The 21320-nt window shown below is 35.3% G+C and overlaps 1 protein-coding gene across 2 annotated transcripts; it reads left to right on the plus strand.

Annotated features, from left to right (window-relative positions):
- Positions 1-2548: 2548 nt before the first annotated feature.
- On the plus strand, positions 2549-11610 carry LOC112714769 (probable RNA-dependent RNA polymerase 5). 2 transcript variants are annotated; one of them, XM_025766440.3, is made up of 18 exons: positions 2549-3029; positions 3582-3747; positions 3834-3960; positions 4331-4405; positions 4635-4824; positions 5063-5261; positions 5367-5454; positions 5550-5690; positions 6621-6692; positions 7214-7320; positions 7982-8130; positions 8289-8511; positions 8814-9039; positions 9248-9420; positions 9714-9873; positions 10441-10579; positions 10888-11060; positions 11189-11610. In XM_025766440.3, the coding sequence occupies exons 1-18, from the start codon at positions 2681-2683 to the stop codon at positions 11423-11425; spliced, it is 2994 nt and encodes a 997-aa protein (XP_025622225.1). In that variant the 5' UTR covers positions 2549-2680; the 3' UTR covers positions 11426-11610. The 2 variants fall into 2 exon arrangements, with proteins under 2 accessions (XP_025622225.1, XP_025622224.1); XM_025766439.3 differs by having other exon boundaries at positions 2553-3029; positions 3576-3747.
- Positions 11611-21320: the final 9710 nt, after the last annotated feature.

Here is a 21320-nt window from a genome sequence, read left to right on the forward strand (position 1 = left end):
CTCGCATCCCTTTTACTCTTGAATTCCCTCTCTCGAAGCAAACAAGAAGTGCACAGAGTCTCTGGCCTCCATATCAGAACACCGGCAGCAACCTTCCCTCCCTCTTCCCTCTTGTCGTTCACTCTATCGCATAGTAGTAGCAGTGTAGAGCACGAGCGGTGACAGCGGCTCAGAGCATCGGCGTCCTTGGTTCAGAGCTCTCCCTCTTACTAGCTCAGCGTCCCTTGCACTGGTACCAGCACAGATCACTAGCGTCACTGGCAAAGGCGTCTCATTCTCGTTCTTGGCTCTGTTTCCCTCACCGTTGCAAATGCGCTCGTATGTTCTCTCTCGGGTCTGCGCTCGTCTCTTCTCTTTAGCGAGAGGTTCTCCAACAGTAGTGGTCTCCCCTTACAGCGGCGGTGTGAAGTATCAGTAGCGGTGAACTTCTCGCACCTTCTCCAGCCCTGCTATTTTCTTATCTATTTCAATTTTTTATTTTTGAGTCATAGATCTATTTCAAAATTTGAGTGTGATTATATTTTTGAAAGTTTGTTATTTGTTTTAATTTTTTTCATTTTGTTGATCTATTCTGATATGTTGGTGACTTATTTCTATTTTTCTCATTTTTTGATCTGTTTGATCTAAATTCTAATTATTAATTTATCTAATTGATGAAATGAGAAATTCTGAATATGTTGTGAATCAATTTTATGATTTGTGATTTGGAGAGATTTTTTGTCATGATTTTGGATTTGAGGAAGAAAAAAAGAATGCGGGCTGGCTGACGGGACGGGATAGTAAGTTCAGTTTATATTACTTTGGCGAGGCAGGCCAGCTCGTTCCATTTTGTGGCGGGCTTTGGCGGAGCGGGGAGGCCCACTTTACCACCCCTACTGAATGCAGATCGGATATGGCCAAAATCTAGATCTGATCAACATTAAAATTATTGGATCGAATCCAATATCAACTTTTTTTAAGCTTGGATCTAATCTGATCCGCATCCGATCTTAGATATATTTGCAAAACATACAAATATTTTAAAAAACTTATTTTTATTAAAAAATATTAATAAAATTCTTTTTTCACTCTTTTAAATATTTTAACTCTTAAAATATTATTAAACATATTTTCTTAAATAAAAATATAAAATAATACAACATATATAAAACATAAAAAATATTTATTTAGTTATTTATTTATTTTTGTAGATCCACGGATATGCGGATATCTACATGAAATTCACAGTCGGCTATTTTTTTTGTATATTACAATCGGAAGAGTGTAATACATTAGTATTATACTAATTTGGTGTAATACCCTGATATGGGAGTTTTCAATGTCATAAGAAATCGTGACTTATGATTTCAGAAAGAGACAAAAAAAATTATGAAAATGAGATTAACCATTTTAAGTAAGATAACTTTTTTTTTCAAAATTTTTACAACCATGAAATCGTTACTCTCATTTTCTAAGTTGATTCTAGCCATTGGTTGTTGATCCAAAGCTTTCTAATTATTCTTCCTTTTCACTAAAATCGTTGGTAACGATTTTAAACAAATCGACACTAACGATTTTTTTTGAAACCAATTGAGTCTCATAGTTAGGTATTATACACTCAAAATTTCATTTATACGTATTATACAACTATAATTAGCATATCAAAAATAATTAGCACTCCCTTTATTACTATTTTTTTCTCTTATTTAAATAATAGTTGTTCGCTAATTAACACCAAAAAAGAAATTACAACTTTCGCATGTAGTTACAACTTTCGCATGTAGAACTTCTTTTACTTTGAGAGAAGTTTAAGAATAATTTTAAATGAGACTGTCTCTCTATTTAAACAATTCTTTATTTGTTTTATTTTTTTTGTTTAATTTATTTCAATCACGAAAAAAAAAACACCAAAATAGAGCATTCCCTAAAAACGCATGGTAGACTCGGAGTCTTGGAGAGGAGACACCACTACTACTAGGCTACTACAGTACTACTGTTCTCGAGTCTTTTTCGCCATCATATTTAAAACTCAGTGACAGTGTTATGTCATGTCACCTATTTTTCCCTCCACCAATTTCGTTCATTACTTTTTTTGACATGTTTTTTTTCGGCTAATTTTATTTAAAAAAATTATAGATAAACAACAAAAATATTAAACAATATAAATAATAAATATATTAAATATTTATTTTATTAGATGTATGAATAATTATTTTAATATTAAAATTTAAATAAAAAATTTAAAAATATAAAATATTTTAATTTAATTAATAGTTCTCCATCTTATTAAAAAAAATTATTAATTAGCTACCATAACCCTTTTATTTAGTTACAACCATAGTAGCTAGAATCTCGATTTAACTCTTAAAATCTTCCGATATTACGATTTTAAATGAGTTTATCGATTTTACGAAATTTATACTAAATCTGACGATTTTACGATTTAAATCTTGTTAAGATTTTACGTTTTACGTTTTTTATTTACTTTTTCGATTTCACGTAAAATCTCGATTTTCTCTACCTTGGTTACAACACTTTTTAAAATTAAAATTCTGGAGATAAAAATTTCAATCATTATACGTAAACGCAGAATCATGTATAGTCACCCACTCTTCAGTGTCCTCACTCCTAACACGCTCTCTTTTCACCGTTCTTCGCCATTTCTTCTTCTTCTTCTTCATTCACACATTTTCACAATCACATGGCGAGTAACAATGGAACAGAGCAAGTAGTGGTGCCTCTTCCAGCTTCGGTGGACAATCTTCTAGAGCGCATCTGCAAGGAACAGAACCAGAGTCCTCCAGATTCTAAAGTCAGGCGCAAGCTCGCTGAAATTGACGAGCAAGAAGCCCTTAATTTACTAAACAAAATCTCAAACTCCAAAATCAAGTCTCTAAGCGCATTCATACTTTACTTGATCAAACAATCAACTGGCTCATCATCCCCATCTTCATTTCCTTCTCCGTCGAACTCCCCTTTTGCTTCTTCTACTCTCTCTCCCAACGGTTTCACCGGTTCACCTACGCGCACGATGAGCCAGCACCACCAAAGTATGCTTCTTTACTTCGAGTTTGCATCTTTTCACTCGTTGCTGGGTTCAGTTACACAGGAAAAGGAGTAGTTCTTCACTTCTTTGCTTCCTCTTTTGATTTTTCTTTAGGAAAAAAAATGGAACTTTTTAACTATTGACAAACTTGAACTTGGAATCTCTATCTGCTTGATCTTATTTCTTATGTGCATAGCATATTTTGAGTTTAAAATCGTTTTCCACTTTCCTTTCTTTTTTCAAGACTAAATTATTTCCGGTTTTGCCCCTACCCTTTTGTCAAAATTGTTTTTGTTTTGTTTGTTTGAGTTTGCTTTTCTTTTCCATGATTGTTTGTATGAATAAATAGAGTATCATTTGTGCAGCATGAATACTGCAAATGCAATGTTGAGTGTGATACTATGATTCATTTATATGTTGATGTTGGTTTCTTAGTAAAGTACCTTGCTTCTGTCGGGAACATAACACAGTTTTAATGTCGTTAGTTAGGGCTTTTAGTGCCATTGTGGGATCATTTACAAGCTTCACTCTTTGTCGTTCATTTTTGAAGCTACAGATACAGTTGGTTTAGGCAGTTCTCAGGCCGTTGTTACAGAACTTAAACGAAACCCCTTGGATTTTTATGCTGAAAGAAGAGAAGAGAAAATGCTTAGTCCACAGATGGTGGCACTTGGAGAATTGGAGTTCAGAAGGGCCTTTCTGCTGTTGAGTTACATTGGAGGGTAAGCTCAGTGCATCTTGGCTATTCTTCTGTTTGGTTTTTGGTTTTTCGTTGCATATAATTCTGTTTTCATTCATACAATTACAGGGAGAGTCTTGAGAGACTTCAACCGGACTATATTAGAAGCTTGAAAGATTTGCCTATGGGAAGGTTTGAGAGAACAATATGGCAAGATGTGGGGCATAAATATATAAAGGATTGCGATCGGCAATCGGTAAATATCATGAACTGATTTCTGGATAGAAATTTGGGTTGGTTTATTTCTTTGCAATAGGTTTATAGTTTATTCCTTTGCAATTGGTTTAAGTGCAACTGTGAGATCTGCAATCAAGTTGACTTTGGTTTCAAATTTTAATGTTTGGCAGTTATGGTAGTCATAAAATTTGCATTAGTAAACTCTTAATTGTTTCAATAGTGCTCGACATACAAAAATAAAAATTTTGTTTAACAGGATGGGAATATCTTGTTTAGCCTTGGGATAGAAGACTTTTACAGTCTACAATGATGCATATTAACATGATGCTCTTTCATTCTGCGTTAAATTTCTTTTCTGTTTGTACTAACGACAACCTTGGTTTCTTCAGTATGTTGAATGGGATTCTAGTAGGCCACATGTATATCAATGCTATGTTTCTACGGATGGGAGCTTAAGATTCAAGGTTTGTAGATCTCGACATTGTTTTTTTGTACTGTCAAAATTTGTGACCACTCGGTGGTTTTACTGCCGTCAAGGTTCCCATTTGTATAGCATTGCTATTTGTATACTTTTATGAAATTGTGATTCTGTATCAGTAAGCTGCCTGCATATTGTTTATTTTTCTACATAGATATTTTATTTCTATGCTAATGCTTTACTTTATTGGTCCTGTATGTATATCAATCTCTCAGGGTCCTATTATACAGAACTCAAGAACACACCTACAGAGAACGTTAGGGGATGACAATGTTTTAGTTGTTAAATTCTCCGAGGAGAAAAGTATCCCAAAGATGCGAATCACTGTTGATGAGGCTATCAACCTGTATGAGAAGTTTGGAAAGGAAGGGATCCAAGTTGGCCTTAGATTATATCGCTTTTTTGGTAACCTTTTTATTCTTGTTCTTTATATGTACCCCCTCTCCCTTTTCTGGTTAACCTCCAATTATGATTTAACTACTAAATAGAGTGAGAAATTTGCTTTTAAATTTTATCCTTTGATATATAATATTCTATTTTTAATAGATCATTACTGTGCCATATATCAGATGTTATCTCTTGAGTTGTTTAAGAAACTTGTAGTGACTGGCATGTTTTTATACATCTTTCACCAATTGAGCAGTTTTTAAAGATGGTGGAAAGGAAGAGAAGAAGGAGGACCCAGCATCGTCCTCTGTAAAGTGTTATTTTGTTAGGATGAAGTCACTTTCTTCTGCTGATGAGAGGGCATCGTACATTCTGGCAGATCGGAAAATGATCGAAGCTAGATGTTTGTTTATGCATGCTCACACGTTAGCTAGTGTGGATAAGTATATGGCTAGGTATTATGACAAATACTATTTTTAGACATTTATATTTTATTTTGGCCTGCACTTGATCACCTCATAATAGATTTTGTCCAAGAAACTAACTGTAGTGGTTTTCAGATTCTCTCTTCTTCTATCAAAGACATTCAAACTTGACATTGACTTGGCTAGTGTGAATGTTAAGCAAATTGATGATGAATATTGCCTGGTATAGTCAGTTGCCAATATACTCAATTTTTATAATTTACAGTCTTGCATGAAGCAAATTATTATTATTTGACCTTCCTTGTCATTGGGAATTAGGATGAAAAAGGAGAAAAAGTTCCCGATATAGATGGCAAACCGCGTATTCACACAGATGGAACTGGGTTCATCTCAGAAGACTTGGCGTCGTGCTGCCCTACCAATGTATCTAAAGGAACTGCCAAAAATAAAACCACGAAGGTTTCTTGACTTTTTAGTGTATTATTCCACTAAATTGTTCAGTTAAATTCCTTTTTTCCCCCAATGACTAGTCATTTGTTAAGAATCCACATTAAAAAGAAAAATTGTGTTGCAAAACCACTACGGCACTACTGCAACTCTTTCATCATAAAAAGAACCATGCATCTGCTTTTGGTAACTAATAACAGGTTTGGTTGGTGGATTAAATTTTGTTTCACTTCCTGTGAAAGGATGAACTCAAGTTTCACCTTTGTGGTTTATACATTCTCCGATGTTGTGGTTTGTGGTTTGTGCTTTATCTTATTTAATGCCTGAAAAATTGTGGAGTTAAACTTTAATGACTGCACACACAAAAACTGTTCTGAAAGTCGATGCATGGAAGAGAAAAATTTTGGATGGGAGCTCTTCATTTTTCTGGTATTTTTTTTCCGTCATGTCTTCCATAAGAATAAAAATGTCTTAAATGGATTAAATCATGGGGGGAAAATGAAAGAGAGGTTGAAAGGAAATGTTTTTTCTAGTGCAAAACTTGTTTATATTGTGTTTCGAAGAAACTTTCTTTTATACATACTCTCTCTTTATATATATATATGTATATGGTGAAATATGTTTTTCCCTGTACTTTATCATATTCTGGTTCTCCTTTTGTTGGTATTTCCTGGTGAAGTAAATGACAAATTTTATATGCTAAGAAATATTTTAATATGCTTTATGATCCATCCCCTTTGTGAGTATTCTGTGCTTATGACTGTCATTAAACTTAGGAAATTCCCAATCTGTTAGCTTTTGATGATACAATGGGAGATGCTCAATTTCTGTGGTTTCCTTGCCAGTTTTAATATTGCAATGACGTTTTTGTATTGCTTGTTCATGTCATATGCGTGGATATTGTCCTAATAGAATTTATAATTTTCCCTTTTGCCCATAAAGCCTTTGATGATCCAGTGCCGTCTCTTCCACAAGGGTTCTGCAATTAAAGGCACACTTGTGGTTAATCATACGGTATGTTTTTGAACAACTCAAAAGTCATGGTTTCTTCTTTGGCATATGTTTATCTAGTCAATATTATGGAACACCTAGTTTGCTGAGTGCTTTTTAAGCTGTCTGAATTGATATGTAAATTATAACTGTGTAGATCATAAGATATTTGTACATTTTGGTATTTCAATGTTTTGCTCCACTGTTTTTATTCTGGTTTTCAATGATTAAGTTGAACATGTAGTCTTATAATGATGAGAAGGATAACATAGGCGACATGTTTATAAAATATTGTTGCAATTAAGCATTGGTGGACTATATTATAGAAGTGTATATTCCCAAATTTATCCATAGGGCATGCTGGTATTTTAGCTTTCCAATATATTTTTCCTGGTTACTAGAGGTGCTTGACATCCTCTCTACTTAGAATTGGATTGGTATTGTGGTCTATTCTATAAAATAATTTATTTTCTCTAGATAAAGAAAAATATTAGCGTAAAGTATACTTTTTGTCCCTAATATTATATGGGTTGATGATCATGCAGCTTCCTCCTAGGACAATCCAGGTTCGGGATTCAATGATTAAAGTTAAGACTGACAAAGAACTTGCAAATGCTCCAAGCATAGATTCGTTAGAAGTGGTGGGAACGAGGTTTTTCACATCATCACCTTTCCTGCTAGTATTTTGTCTTAGTTATCATTATTTTGATAATTAAATTAGTTCAGAAGCTGATAAAGTATAGGTCCAATCACATATTACTTGTTAAGGGGATAATGTATTTGCTTTTCTCGAATTATGTGTTTCATCTGGATGCACAACTTTAGCATTTCACCAGACCATTGACTAACGAGCCCTTTCAATGCTGTAATTTATTGTTTATATTTACGTTTCACCATTTACTAATAATCCTCGATATAAATGGGCTAAAGAGGCATATAATGATTTCCTTAATAAGAGTGCTTGGAGGAGATGAGGGTTTCACCTGGTGGAGTTTGGTGAAGGTAGATGTATGCATCCAGAGAGGTTGTTCCTAGAGTTTTTACTAGGAACTTCCAAGTCCAAAGGCTACAAGGTTTGCCAAGGCTAGCCCCTAGCGCAGTAGTCGTTTATTTGATAAAACGAATATAAATGGTTACTCTCTATCTTTTTTCTATTGAAAGGAATCCATAAGGACACTATTTGATGATTCTATGTTGCCCAAAGTTTGCAACCGATAATAGATAGTAGATTGTTCAAGCTTTTTTCTTATGAAGCAAAATATCTACTGTTTTTTAGGGAGAGAAATCACTAACTAAAGTTCCACATGTTTCAGCAATCACCCAAATCGGTCATTCTTGTCTAAATATCTCATTGCACTTCTAAGCTATGGTGGAGTTCCAAATGAATACTTCATAGAAGTACTTAAGGATAATCTGAAAGATGTTGACCAAATCTTCTCTAATAAGCGCGCTGCTTTTAGAGGTTGTTCATGCAGATTAATAAGATATATTTAGTCATATTTCATCAAGGTCTTACTTATTTAGTTATTTTGGTCTTTGGATAAGAGTTGAATTAATTTACTGTTTTAAATGTGTTGAAGTCTCACCAAGCTAAGCTTTCTAACCATCATTTACATGCAGTTGCTCTAAACCATGGTGAGATGGATGACTACACTGCGTTGCGAATGATCTTATGTGGGATTCCTATTGAAGAGCCACATTTGCAGTTTCAATTGTCCGTATTTGCAAAGGAGGAAATGAAGAAGCTTAGAGGAGGGAAGATCTATATACCGGATTCTTTCTATTTGATGGGGACTGTTGATCCTACTGGAAAATTAGAAAGAAATCAAGTTTGTGTAATTCAGTAAGCATAAATCTTTTACTCTTTGGAATTAATTAATCTTTTATCCAGAAAAATTTCTAAATTTTAGATGTATTTGATATTCAAAACTAATGAAAACAGAATATTTGTCTTGTTGACACATACATCCTTGTAGTGAAAATGGCCATTTTCGCCAAGAATGAACTGTATGCAATATTGAGTAGAACAAAATGCAATGAGCATGTTTAGCTGCATCATGCTTTATAGCGTTCCTTTAAAAAATGGAATAATTTTTTGCAATTTAATATTATTATGTCTGAGCTGATTGTTCCTTTTTTATGTAGTGAAAATGGCCCAATTACAGGGGAGGTGTTAGTTTACAGAAATCCAGGTTTACATTTTGGGGACATTCACAGAATGGATGCGGTACCTGTGGAGGAACTAAAATCTTATGTTGGCGATAGCAAGTATGCAATTTTCTTCCCGTGTGTTGGCCCTCGCTCTGTGGCAGATGAGATTGCCGGAGGCGATTTTGATGGAGACAAGTACTGGGTTTCACAAAATTCTGAGGTTCCAATCTCTGTTTGAAATTCAATTTATTCTTCTCTCTAAATTTGTTTATTGCATTGTTGTCCCATTATCTTCACAAAATGGAACTTTTCTTCTGGGGGAATATACCCTTCTTATTTGCTATTTGTCTGCATGTATATGTGCATTTTATTCTCTGAGGATCTTTAAAGTAGTTTAATTTGACCATTCAAAGTTTGAAATGCTGCAGCTATTAAAATACTTCAGACAGAGTGATCCTTGGATGGAAACTCGACCTGAAGAGCCTTATGATAAAGAACCACATGATAAAGAACCAAGTGTTAAAGAACCACGTGATATGTCTTCTGAGGAATTTGAGGAACAGCTTTTTAGACTATACCTAAAGACTCGATTTGAACCAAGGTGAATTTGCAGAGATATATATAAATTTGTAGAATTGTGGTTGTATATCTGCTTTCCGAAGTCGAAATTGTACCTTGTGCAAGGTACTGCAGGCAAAATTAGATTTAAATACGTGCGTCATACTCATATCTACTAGATGACCACTCTTTTATGCTGATTTAGACACCTTATCCTGTACTCGTTACATGTAATACTTGAATAACATAGCGAATCCAGGTAACAAGGCTGTTGGTGGAACACAATTCCAGTTGATCTTAGGGATTTTCTTTTATTTTATTTTTTGTATCTTTCAGCAATGCAATAGGTGTGGCTGCTGAGAGCTGGATGGCACTTATGGATCGATTTTTGACCATAAGAAATGAAGAGGAGAAGGAACGAGTGAAGGAAAACATAATTAGATTGGTTAATATATATTATATGGCATTGGATGCCCCGAAGAAAAGTGGTCGAAAGGTTAGTTTGACCGTATCATTCTTCTCACTTGGCATGGAACTATTTGTCATATTGAAGTCTATACGTTGATCTGGGCTTCCCGATCCAACCCCCCCCCCCCCTTTCTCCTCCTTTTCCCCAATCATGGGATTTTATGATCTTGGATTGTGTGCAATGCATTCATTACTTGATTAAATTTACTGTTATCATGATGAACTTTGTTATCTGTAAATATTAGAATGTATTGTGTTCTACTTTGCATGTTCATTATGGCGTGCAAATCTGGGTGCATGTCTCTTCTCTTCTGATCAATTGTCCTAAACTTCTCTTATTCATTTGTTGCCAGTCATTGCCAATAGATGCAATAATTTCATATCCTTTATTCTATCATCTGTGGTTTTCGGTTTTCTACTATTTAAATGTTCGTTTCAGGATTGAAAAATCTTGTTTCTGGTGCTGTATGGTCAAATAGATGACATCACTTTGAATTTGGTTTTATTGATGTAAATATTTACAAATAATGCTTTCCAGAATGAATACCATCTGTATTTTCCAGTCTGAACTCTGAAACATGTACTTTATCAACAGATTGAAGTCCCAAAAGAGTTGTCGGCAGAATTGTTCCCACATTATATGGAAAAGGAGAAATCATTCACTTCAACCTCTGTGTTAGGAATGATATATGATGAGGTTCTCAGATGGCAACATAAAGAAGATTCTGCAATAGGTGAGTACTTGCATTTAAGTCAGGTATTATGTATTTATATAAATATAGAAAAGGATTGTCAAGCACATAACATTACCATCTGGCAAGGTCCTGGGATGATAGATTTATATTGCTCTACTTTTTCATAGAGGATAGGGGGTGTTTATGAAGATTCAAACTTGCAATCTTCTGGTTATAAGGCAGCAACCTTAACGTGGTTTTGAAGCTTACCTTCATGATTTATTTATTTATTTTCCTCCAAGTACTTCATATAAGGTGATGTATGTCCATTTTATGTATGCTGATTATCGTCCTGTCCATGTTACCAGAAATAAAAAAACTCCCTTGTTTTGATATTGAAGTACCTAAAACAAGTTTGGAAAATTGGCGAAATTTATATGAGGAGTATAAGAGTGATATGACTGCTGCCTTAAGAGACAAAGAAAATGACAAAGATGCTTCCAAAGAGAAGGCAGATGAAGTCATCAAATATTATAAGCAGGTGAAATTCATATTTTTCTAGTTATATTATTTGTATATACCCTCATTCTATATGTAAGCACATTTTTTTTACTCCCTGGATGTTACCATGAACAGTGTGTGCTGATGGGAATTTTCCTTTTTGCGTAGAAACTGTATGGTGGTGCTGACAATATGGAAGATAGTGCAAGAGACATAAATGATATTTATAATGATGCTTTGGCTGTGTATAATGTTACTTATGACCATGCCATGGCAGTGAAGCAAGTTGGTAAATGCAGATTTGCATGGATGGTTGCAGGTTCACCTCTATGCAGTCTTTATAACCTTAAACAAGATGAAAAGGCTTTTGTGGTTTCCCTCTCTGTATTGCGTGAGATTGGATGATCATCTTCACTCTACACAGTCATACTAGCTAGTTAATTGTATCATAGCCTATGCCAATACTTTGGTTGATGAACTGTTACCAAACTGCACCTTAGCTGTGCCTGTAATATAATATAGGATTTTCATGTTATCAAGTATCAACCTGTAGGATTGGTCATTGGCAAGTAATGAAACTTTGTGCACTATATTCATTGTAGATCTTTATGTTGCTGCTTTAAGTTATATATGTGATATGTGACCAACTGACCATGTTTGTTTTGGGGATTTATGATGTTAATGTCTAATAATACGGAGTGGCAGTAGTGGAGACAATGATGATGGTGATAGAGATGGAGCTGATGGCGGCACGGCCGTAGGCACGATGGAGGAAGTTATATTGCGGAAAATGAAGCAAACTTTGTGCATTATTTTGGTTTATTGCAGTTATTCTTGTGGAAAATGGATATTCTCCAGATTTTTTAATACTTGAAGAAATAGAGTGTGATCTCTCATCATTAACTTTATAAGTCGGGCCAAAATTAAATATGAGAGAGTAATGAAGGGTGAGAGATCACAATCGACACCATTCAATTTTTTCTTCATCAGAGAGGATCCACTCCCTTGTGACTGTTTTTAAGTGGGAATGTGGTATCTGTTAATATTTGATGATAGGGATTTTTCATGTCTAATACATGTAGTTAACCCTACTAAATTTATCTGTCATTATTTTTGTAGCTCAAGAAATTAAATGAAAATTTAGAAACTTGGTTGTAGTTAGTCGATGATGATTCTTTTTTGAGTTAGAACTTTAAACAATTTAGTAGTTGTTAGTGATTACTTAAAAATGGTGATAGTATTGAAGAATTTGTTAATTTATTATCTTACTGGTGTTGAGATAGAGATTCAATTATAAATTTATAATTGTGTTATCTTGAATAAAGCATGATTGTGTAGAAAAAGTCTTGCAATCAATTTAAATTTCCTTTTAATCTTTTATAAAGTACAAATAATGTACAATTCCGACTAATATTTATACTTTTGGTTTTCTATCAATTATTCTCTCCGTTTTGCTTTGAGATATTTTTATGTTTCTCCTTTTATCTCATGTTTCCATATAATATACTAAATCTAAAAAATGTTACTGTCTGTTGAACAATATTTTACATCTTATGCTAACTTAACAAAATGTTTGATGGGAATTCATTCTATAATTGTTTTTATTTGAATATATTTTTTCACATATTAATTATCAAATAATTATATATACTCTCTTGAGATTAGACAAAAGATTGTTGAGATATAACTATTTTTTTGATGTATTTAGACATACAATTCCACTCCACCAATCTAAATTGACGTGTAAGGATGGGTCAATGGTGAATGAAAATTACTTAGACACTCATACAATCAAGCCTTTATTGTAGAATGATAATCTCTGTAGATTTGTCATTTAATTGTCTTATTTATATCATGAGTAAATAGTTTTTTTTTTAATCAAGAGACGAATTTGCGATTTTTTAGATGAATATAGAAAAATTATGTCATTTGAACTATAACTCATTGACATCATCAGCAAATAGTTTAAAAAACCAAATAATTAAAGTTAAATGAATTTAATATTGAGATATAATTTCAAAATAATTAAAGAGTTTTTTTTGTGACGGAACATAACACAAAGAAAAAAGACCTAAGAAAAAGAGTAGTACTCCTCTCTAATAATAATGTCTAAATTATTAGGAGGCAGTAACCACTCTAGATACACCTGCTTGTTTAAAACAGCAGTCTTAGCCATTAAATCAGCCGCTCTGTTTGTTGTTCGCTGGATGAGCACTAAAGTAGCTGTCCAATTGCGCTGGAGCATCTCTTTGATTTTGTCAAGCATATTAGAGTTATTCCTAATCATGCTGGTTGTGCCTTGCGAAACAAGAAGAAACGCATCAAGATTATCAGTTTCACATATGACCTCTTTGCACTCGCAATCCCAAGCCATAACAAGCCCTCTCCAAATAGCATGAAGCTCATAACAGAGAACACTAGAAAGAGAAAGAGGTATACTGGCAGAACAACCTTTTATCCAAATTCCCATGGTGTCTCTAATAATACATCCAAAGCCAGCTAATTGCTTATTTTCAAAAACGCTTGCATCGCAGTTCACTTTACAGATATTCATTGGAGGTGGTTCCCAGTTATATTTCAAAGAAGAAGGAATAATATGCTTTTGGTTGAAAACAATATTAGAGAAATCTCGAGCAACATGTTTAACTAAGTGAACAATTTTCTCCTTACTCCATGGATTATCTTGGTGGAAGATGTCACTGTTCCTATCCCTCCAAATCCACCAAAAGGCCGCTGCAAAGAGAAACTCATTTTTGTTGAGGTTAGAACGAATCCAAGACACAAAATCCAAACTAGAGTCTTCAGCGGTCATTACCAAATTTAAGCTAATCCAAATCTGACGAGCTTTTTGGCAAGTCTTAAAGCAGTGGTTAATATCCTCTAGAGCAAGATAACATCTCTGACAAAAATCAGAAGTAGAAAGACCTCTTTGAAACCGGTAACTAGCTGTGGGAACTCCGTTGTTGAGGCAAAGTCAGAGCAGACACTTTATCTTCTCCGGTATTCTCAAGCGCCAAAGCTAAAGCCAATTTTCATTATCATTCCAGCCAAATTTCTTCTTCTATAGCCATTCATACCCGCTTTTAGTCGAGTAGATGAGAGTATTTGACTTTGTCCAAAACCAACCTGTTTTATCTCCTGCCTGCTTGATAGGATCAAAGAGCATCAAATCAAGTTTAACTTCTTCCGGAATCATTGTGCAAAAAATATCCCACCGCCAATGCCCATGGTGCCAGACATCTTTTAACTTCAAGTGAGAATCAGAAATGTGCACAAAAGGAACCAAAGGAGCTAGCATTTCACATGGTCGCCAAGCATGATACCAAAAGGATTGAGACATCCTGCCTGTACACCAATCAAAACCATCACGAAACTTTTCTATTATCTTATAAATCGCTCGCCAAGTGCTTGAAACATTATTAGAAAAATTGGGTGAAAAGCAAGAACTCCCAGATAAATATTTTACCAACATAATTCTTACCCAAAGCTTATCTTTATTATGCAATAATTGCCAAACAAGCTTTTCGAGTAAAGCAAAATTTACACATTGGGTATCTCTAATTCCCAAGCCTCCATATTTTCTTGGAGTGACAACTTTGCCCCACTTGACCAAATTTAAGCAACGGTCCCCCATATTTCCCTTCCACAAGAATTGTCTAAGAACAGAATCAATCTTTTGACAAACCGAAGTAGGAAAAAGAGTCACTTGCATCTGATAAATAGGAAGAGAAGAAGCAACATATTTAATTAAGCAAAGCCTACCTGCTCTGTTAAGGAGCTGACCTTTCCAACTAGCCAGCCTATTCTTGATCTTCTCTAAAGAGTCCGAAAAAATAGATCTAGTACAAACCCTAGTACGAGAGAGTACATGAGAGTACGTGAAATGGAGAGTAGGGAGAGCAGGGGAGAGTCTTTGAGGGTGGCACATAGCAAGGCAGCCGGCCATGTCGGCGGAAGCAATAAGAGGGAGAGCGGAGGGGGACATGCATCAGGTAAAAAGGAGGGGATTAAAGGAGATGGTAACAAGACTCAAAGTCAGCAGATATCGTTCAGAGATAAAGTTGTTGGTGCCTCAGCAAGGAGAGCTTTGGAGGTTGCTGATTCTCTTGATGGGGATAAGATGGCTACAGTAGTTGGTAAGCAAGGCGATTCGGAGATACCAACTGTGACATTCACTGAGGAAGCAAAAGAGATATTGACAGAGCCCTACAAAGATGCCATCGTGATCAAAGTTCTTGAAAAAATTTTAGCTATACAGCGATCACGCACAGGCTTAAAGGCGTCTAGAGAACCAAAGGAGGATATGAGGTACTAGATGTCGGTTTTGGCTATTTCTTAGTTAAATTTGATCTCTTGGAGGATAGAGAGAAAGTTCTCCTTGGAGGACCGTGGATGATTACTTGAAGCTATGTTGCGGTTAAACCTTGGAGTTCTTCATTCAGACCTTGTGAAAACACTTTTGGGTCTACCATGGTTTGGATAAGAATCACAGGTTTAAACATTAACTATTATCAAGAGAGAGCCATGAAAATGATTGCGTCAGCTGTTGGCAAACCGATCTGCATCGACTTAGCCACCAAGTCTGCAGAGAGGGGAAAGTATGCAAGAGCATGTATGCAAATTAACTTGGGACTTCCAGTTATAAAAAAATTCAAGTTGATGGTCATATGTATGACAAAGAATATGAGCACTTGAATTTAATTTGTGAAAAATGTAGCTGCTTTGGGCATGTAACAAGAGAATGTGCGAAAGAGAACAACAATGGCATTGGGAAGGAAAGCACGGTGAAGGAGAAAAATTTGTCATCACTTTTTCCTGTAGATAACAACGAGAAAACGGTGAAAGGTAGTCAAATCCCAGTAAAAAATCAAAATTTAACTTTTGAATTTGGAATTAATGCCAAATCAATTCCAATTATGGATAAGCATGGTGCAGTAGATCTTGTGCATGATAATTTGCAAGACTCGCGTATGGAAATGGATACTCGTGCAAAAGAGGGTGAATGGGTTACAGTTAGTAGAAAAGGCAAGGAAAAAGTGGGTAAAGGCCACAATGTGGTGCCAAAAAAAGCCAATGTAGCAATATGCTCCAATTTAGTGAGTAAGAAATTTTCTTTTGGGTTTAATAACATGCATGCTGGATCTTCATCAAATGCAAAGGTGAAGTCCTTATCAAATGCAAAGGTGGAGTCTAAGGAAAAGAAAGATCCTCCATCCACGCTTGGCTCTTTGGGAACAACTCAGGTGGCTTTCAAGGATCAGAGTACTCCCTTTTTTAAAGCAGGGCACAAAAGGCAGCGTCCTATTTCGCTTCAAAACTCACCTACTGAAGCATTGTCAATGGATTCTCGAGTACAAAAAGAGCTTGATAAAGTTAGTGCAACAACAAACTTGGAGACCCAACCTCAACAGAAGAATGATGGTTCTGCGGTGCAAGTCTACAAAGAGACACTTGGAGACAGGGGTCCATCAACGTGAGGTAGAATGATTAAACATTCCAATTATTTAATTTATTTTTTATGGATTATGACCATTTAAATATTATTAGTTGGAATGGTAGAGGCATCAAATAAGATGTCTCGGGTGCACTGTAAGGAGTTGGTACGAAAATTTCAACCAACTTTTTTTATTTTGGTGGAAACTCATATTGGGTTTGAAACTATGAAAAAATTTTGGGGGAGATTAGGCTATTATCCTGTAGGGATTGTAGATGCTGTTGGACACGAGGGAGGAATTTGGTTCCTCTTTGCTAATTTAAAATTTTCTTGTAAAATTCTTTGGGCTATGAATTAATGTATAACTTTGGAAATTGATGGTGGTGGGCGAAGATGGATCTGCAGTGCGGTTTATGGCAGCCCTCAAGCCACTAATAGAGTAGAATTATGGAGTCATCTGTTTGATATTGGTTTGTGCATTCAGGACCCGTGGGTGGTGGTTGGGGATTTTAATGATATTTTGAGTGTTCATGAGGTGAAGGGGGGTAATTTCTATTCAAATTGCAGTAGTATCTTTGCAAGTACTCTAGATTGTTGTAGTATTTTTGATCTGACAACCTCTGGAAGACGGTTTACTTGGTTCCGTAAAATTCAAGGAAACAAAGAAATTGCAAAGAGATTGGATAGAGCTTGATGTACTACAGAATGGCGCCTTCTTTTTCCAGAAGCTTTTGTTGAAGTTCTCAGCCGTTCCCACTCTGATCATTATCCCCTACTTATCCGATGTCAAGGAGTTCCTATCAAGAAAGGAAACCGGCCTTTTAGATTCCAAGCGGCATGGGCAACGCATCCTGATTACAAGGCCATTGTTCAGAAATCTTAGGATAGTACTGGTGTGGTATTTTACAACCCACAAACTAACCGGCAATTGCACCGGGTCGTACCAAGTAATACCTTACGTGAGTAAGGGTCGATCCCACGAGGATTGATGGATTAAGCAACAATAGTGTTTGATAGGATTAGTTAGGCAAGCGGAAAAGGGTTTTGAGATATTCAAAAGGTTTAAATTCGAACTCAGAATATCAAAAGGATAGACAAATAAATAAATTGGGAATAAAATATGGAGAAAATAGTTAAGGTTTTAGAATTATCTATTTTTCCGGATTAACTTTTCTTACTAACTAATTTAATTATATAGGATTTAATTTATGACAAACTATATGTGACTAGACCCTAATTCCTTAGACCTTTCTAGTCTCCTCTAAAATTCATTAACTGCCAATTCCTTGGTCAATTAATTCCAATTAGAAGGTGAAGTTCAAATTCCAGTTTATATGCCACAAAAATTCTAATACCCAAAAATAAGGGGATTATATGTCACATATCCCGTTAAATCCAAATAATTAAAATTTAGGAGAAATTATTTTCAAGCTATTGTTCAAGTAAAGAACTTTTCCAAATTTTACAATAACTCAAATAGAAAGAGGGTCATACTTCCATTCCATCCAAATTCATAAAATAAAGAGCGAAAACAATTCTTAAATATAAATCCAAAACATAAATTAAAATAGAAAAAGCAATAAAATCAATCCATACAAATAGACAGAGCTCCTAACCTTAACAATGGAGGTTTAGTTGCCCATGGAATGTAAATTTGTATAGAATTGGAATAGAATTCCCTAATGGAATCCCCCTAATGGAATCTACCTAATAGAAGGAAGTTTCTCCTTTTTATAACTAATCATAATTAATTTAAAATCTAATATTTAAAATTAAGATAATATCTTTTCCTATTTTAAAATCAAATTTGAATTTAAATTAGAATTAACTAACTATTCCGCGTCTTGTAACGTGGGAACCACTTGGCTTCACTGGATCCGGCCTAACTTGGGTGCTAAAATGGGGCCTAGAAATCACCCCCAGCGTTTTTTTCATTTTCTGCACGTGGCGCATGTCACGCGTACGCGTCGATGGTCTTCTTCGCGAGTCACGCGGACGCGTCAGTCATGTGCACGCATCGCTGTGTAAATCTTCAAATCATGTGTACGCGTCAGTCACGCGCACGCGTCGCCGTGGAAAGCTCCAAATCACGCGTACGCGTCAGTCACGTGTACGCGTCACTCCTCGCTGCCATCTCCTTTTGTTCTTGTGCTGCAGAAACTCCATCAAATCCAGTCAAATGCTACCTAAAATAAATAAATTTGCAAAAGACTCAAAGTAGCATCCATATTGGCTAAAAGATAATTAATTCTTTATTAAACTCAACAATTTATATGCAAATTCACTAGGAAAAGATAGAAAAGATGTGCACGCATCACAACACCAAACTTAAACTGTTGCTTGTCCTTAAGCAACCAAAACTAATATAAGCATAGGATGTGAATTTGCATGAGAATGAGAGTTCGATTAAGCTCATGTCTCTTCTTATAGTGGGTTTACAACTACAATCCTGAATAGTTTTGGCATTTCACTTTATCCTTTGAAGTTCAGAATGATTGGGATCCATAGGAATTCAGAATTCAGATAGTGTTATTGATTCTCCTAGTTCAGTATGTTGATTCTTGAACACAGCTACTTTATGAGTCTTGACCGTGACCCTAAGCATTTTGTTTTCCAGTATTACCACCGGATACATAAATTCCACAGACACATAACTGGGTGAATCTTTTCAGATTGTGACTCAGCTTTGCTAGAGTCCCCAGTTAGAGGTGCCCAGAGTTCTTTAGCACACTCTTTTTTACTTTGGATCACGACTTTAATCGCTCAGTCTCAAGCTTTTCACTTGACACCTTCACGCCACAAGCACATGGTTAGGGACAGCTTGATTTAGCCGCTTAGGCCAAGATTTTATTCCTTTGGGCCCTCCTATCCATTAATGCTCAAAGCCTTGGATCCTTGTTACCCTTTGCCTTTTAGTTTAAAGGGTTATTCGCTTTTTCTGCTTGCTTTTTTTATTTTTTTCTTTTTTTTAAATTTTTTTCGCAAGTTTTGTGTTTTTCACTGCTTGTTCTTGCTTCAAAAATAAATTTTATGATTTTTTAGATTATCAATAACATTTCTCTTCTTTCATCATTCTTTCAAGAGCCAACAATTTTAACATTCATAAACTTCACTATAAAAAATATGTACTGTTCATGTCATGCATTCAGAATTACAGAAAATACCACCACATTTAAGTAAATAAGACTACTTTTAAAATTAACTCAATTTCTCATGCAATACATCACTTCTGTATTTTTTATTTGAATTCAAGCTCAATGAGTAATACATGAGACATCTTTTCAGAATTAAAGTAATTAAGGGAAAACTAAACTAGACCAAGGATTCTCACTAATAAAGGATCATGCAACAAACAACGCAAAATAGTAGAAAACCGGAACATAACATAGAAAAAGAGGGGAGGAATAAAAAATATGAAAGGAACTCAACCACCTTAGTTATCCTAGCGGTCGCTTTATTCTTTAGGTTGTTAATCACAGTCAATCCCCGGCAACGGCGCCAAAAACTTGATGCGGTATTTTACAACCTACAAACTTACTGGCAAGTGCACCGGGTCGTACCAAGTAATACCTTACGTGAGTAAGGGTCGATCCCACGAGGATTGATGGATTAAGCAACAGTTATTGAGTGATAAGCTTAGTTAGGCAAGCAGAAAAGGGTATTGAGATATTCAAAAGGTTTAAATTCGAACTCAGAATATAAAAAGGATAGACAAATAAATAAGTTGGGAATAAAATATGGAGAAAACTGTTAAGGCTTCAGAGTTATCTATTTTTCCGGATTAACTTTTCTTACTAACTATTTTAATTATGTAGGATTTAATTTATGGCAAACTATATGTGACTAGACCCTAATTCCTTAGACATTTCTAGTCTCCTCTAAAATTCATTAACTGCCAATTCCTTGGTCAATTAATTCCAATTAGAGGCTACATGATCAAATTCCAGTTTATATGTCACAAAAACTCTAATTACCCAAAAATAAAAGGATTATATGTCACGTATCCCGTTAAATCCAGATAATTAAAATTTAGGAGAATATGTTTTCAAACTGTTGTTCAAGTAAAGAGCTTTTCCAAGTTTTACAGGAACTCAAATAGAAAGAGGGTCATACTTCCGTTCCACCCAAATTTATAAAATAAAGAGCGAAAACAAATCTTTAAATTATAAATCCATACGTAAATTAAAATAGAAAAGCAATAAAATCAACCCATACAAATAGACAGAGCTTCTAACCTTAACAATAGAGGATTAGTTGCTCATGGAATGTGGAATGTAAATTTGTATAGAATTCCCTAATGGAATCCCCCTAATGAAATCTACCTAATAGAAGAGAAGTCTCCCCTTTTTATAACTAATCCTAATTAATTTAAAATCTAATATTTAAAATTAAGATAATATATTTTCCTATTTTAAAATTAAATTTGAATTTAAATCAGAATTTACTAACTACTCCGTGTCTTGTAACGTGGGGACTACTTGGCTTCACTGGATCCGCGCCTAACTTGGGTGCCAAAATGGGGCCCAGAAATCACCCCCAGCGTTTTCTGTGTTTTCTGCACGTGGCGCATTTCACCGTACGCGTCAATCACGCGTACGCGTCGATGGTCTTCTTCGTGGGTCACGCGGACGCGTCAGTCATGCGCACGCGTCGCTGTGCAAATCTTCAAATCACGCGTACGTGTCAATCACGCGCACGCGTCGCCGTGGAAAGCTCCAAATCACGCGTACGCGTCAGTCGCGCGTATGCGTCGCTCCTCGCTGCCATCTCCTTTTGTTTTTGTGCTGCAGAAACTCCATCAAATCCAGCCAAATACTACCTAAAATAAATAAATTTACAAAAGACTCAAAGTAGCATTCATATTGG

Source organism: Arachis hypogaea, chromosome 10 (genome assembly GCF_003086295.3).
Source record: "Arachis hypogaea cultivar Tifrunner chromosome 10, arahy.Tifrunner.gnm2.J5K5, whole genome shotgun sequence".
NCBI classification, from domain to species: Eukaryota; Viridiplantae; Streptophyta; class Magnoliopsida; order Fabales; family Fabaceae; genus Arachis; species Arachis hypogaea.

Bases quoted from the DNA above. Each gene is read 5' to 3' on its own strand.
- LOC112714769 (XM_025766439.3), top strand. From the start codon at position 2,681: ATGGCGAGTAACAATGGAACAGAGCAAGTAGTGGTGCCTCTTCCAGCT. The intron at 3,961-4,330 runs GTAAATATCATG...TGGTTTCTTCAG, and splicing joins AGGATTGCGATCGGCAATCG to TATGTTGAATGGGATTCTAG. The intron at 7,321-7,981 runs GTTTTTCACATC...CACATGTTTCAG, and splicing joins TTAGAAGTGGTGGGAACGAG to CAATCACCCAAATCGGTCAT.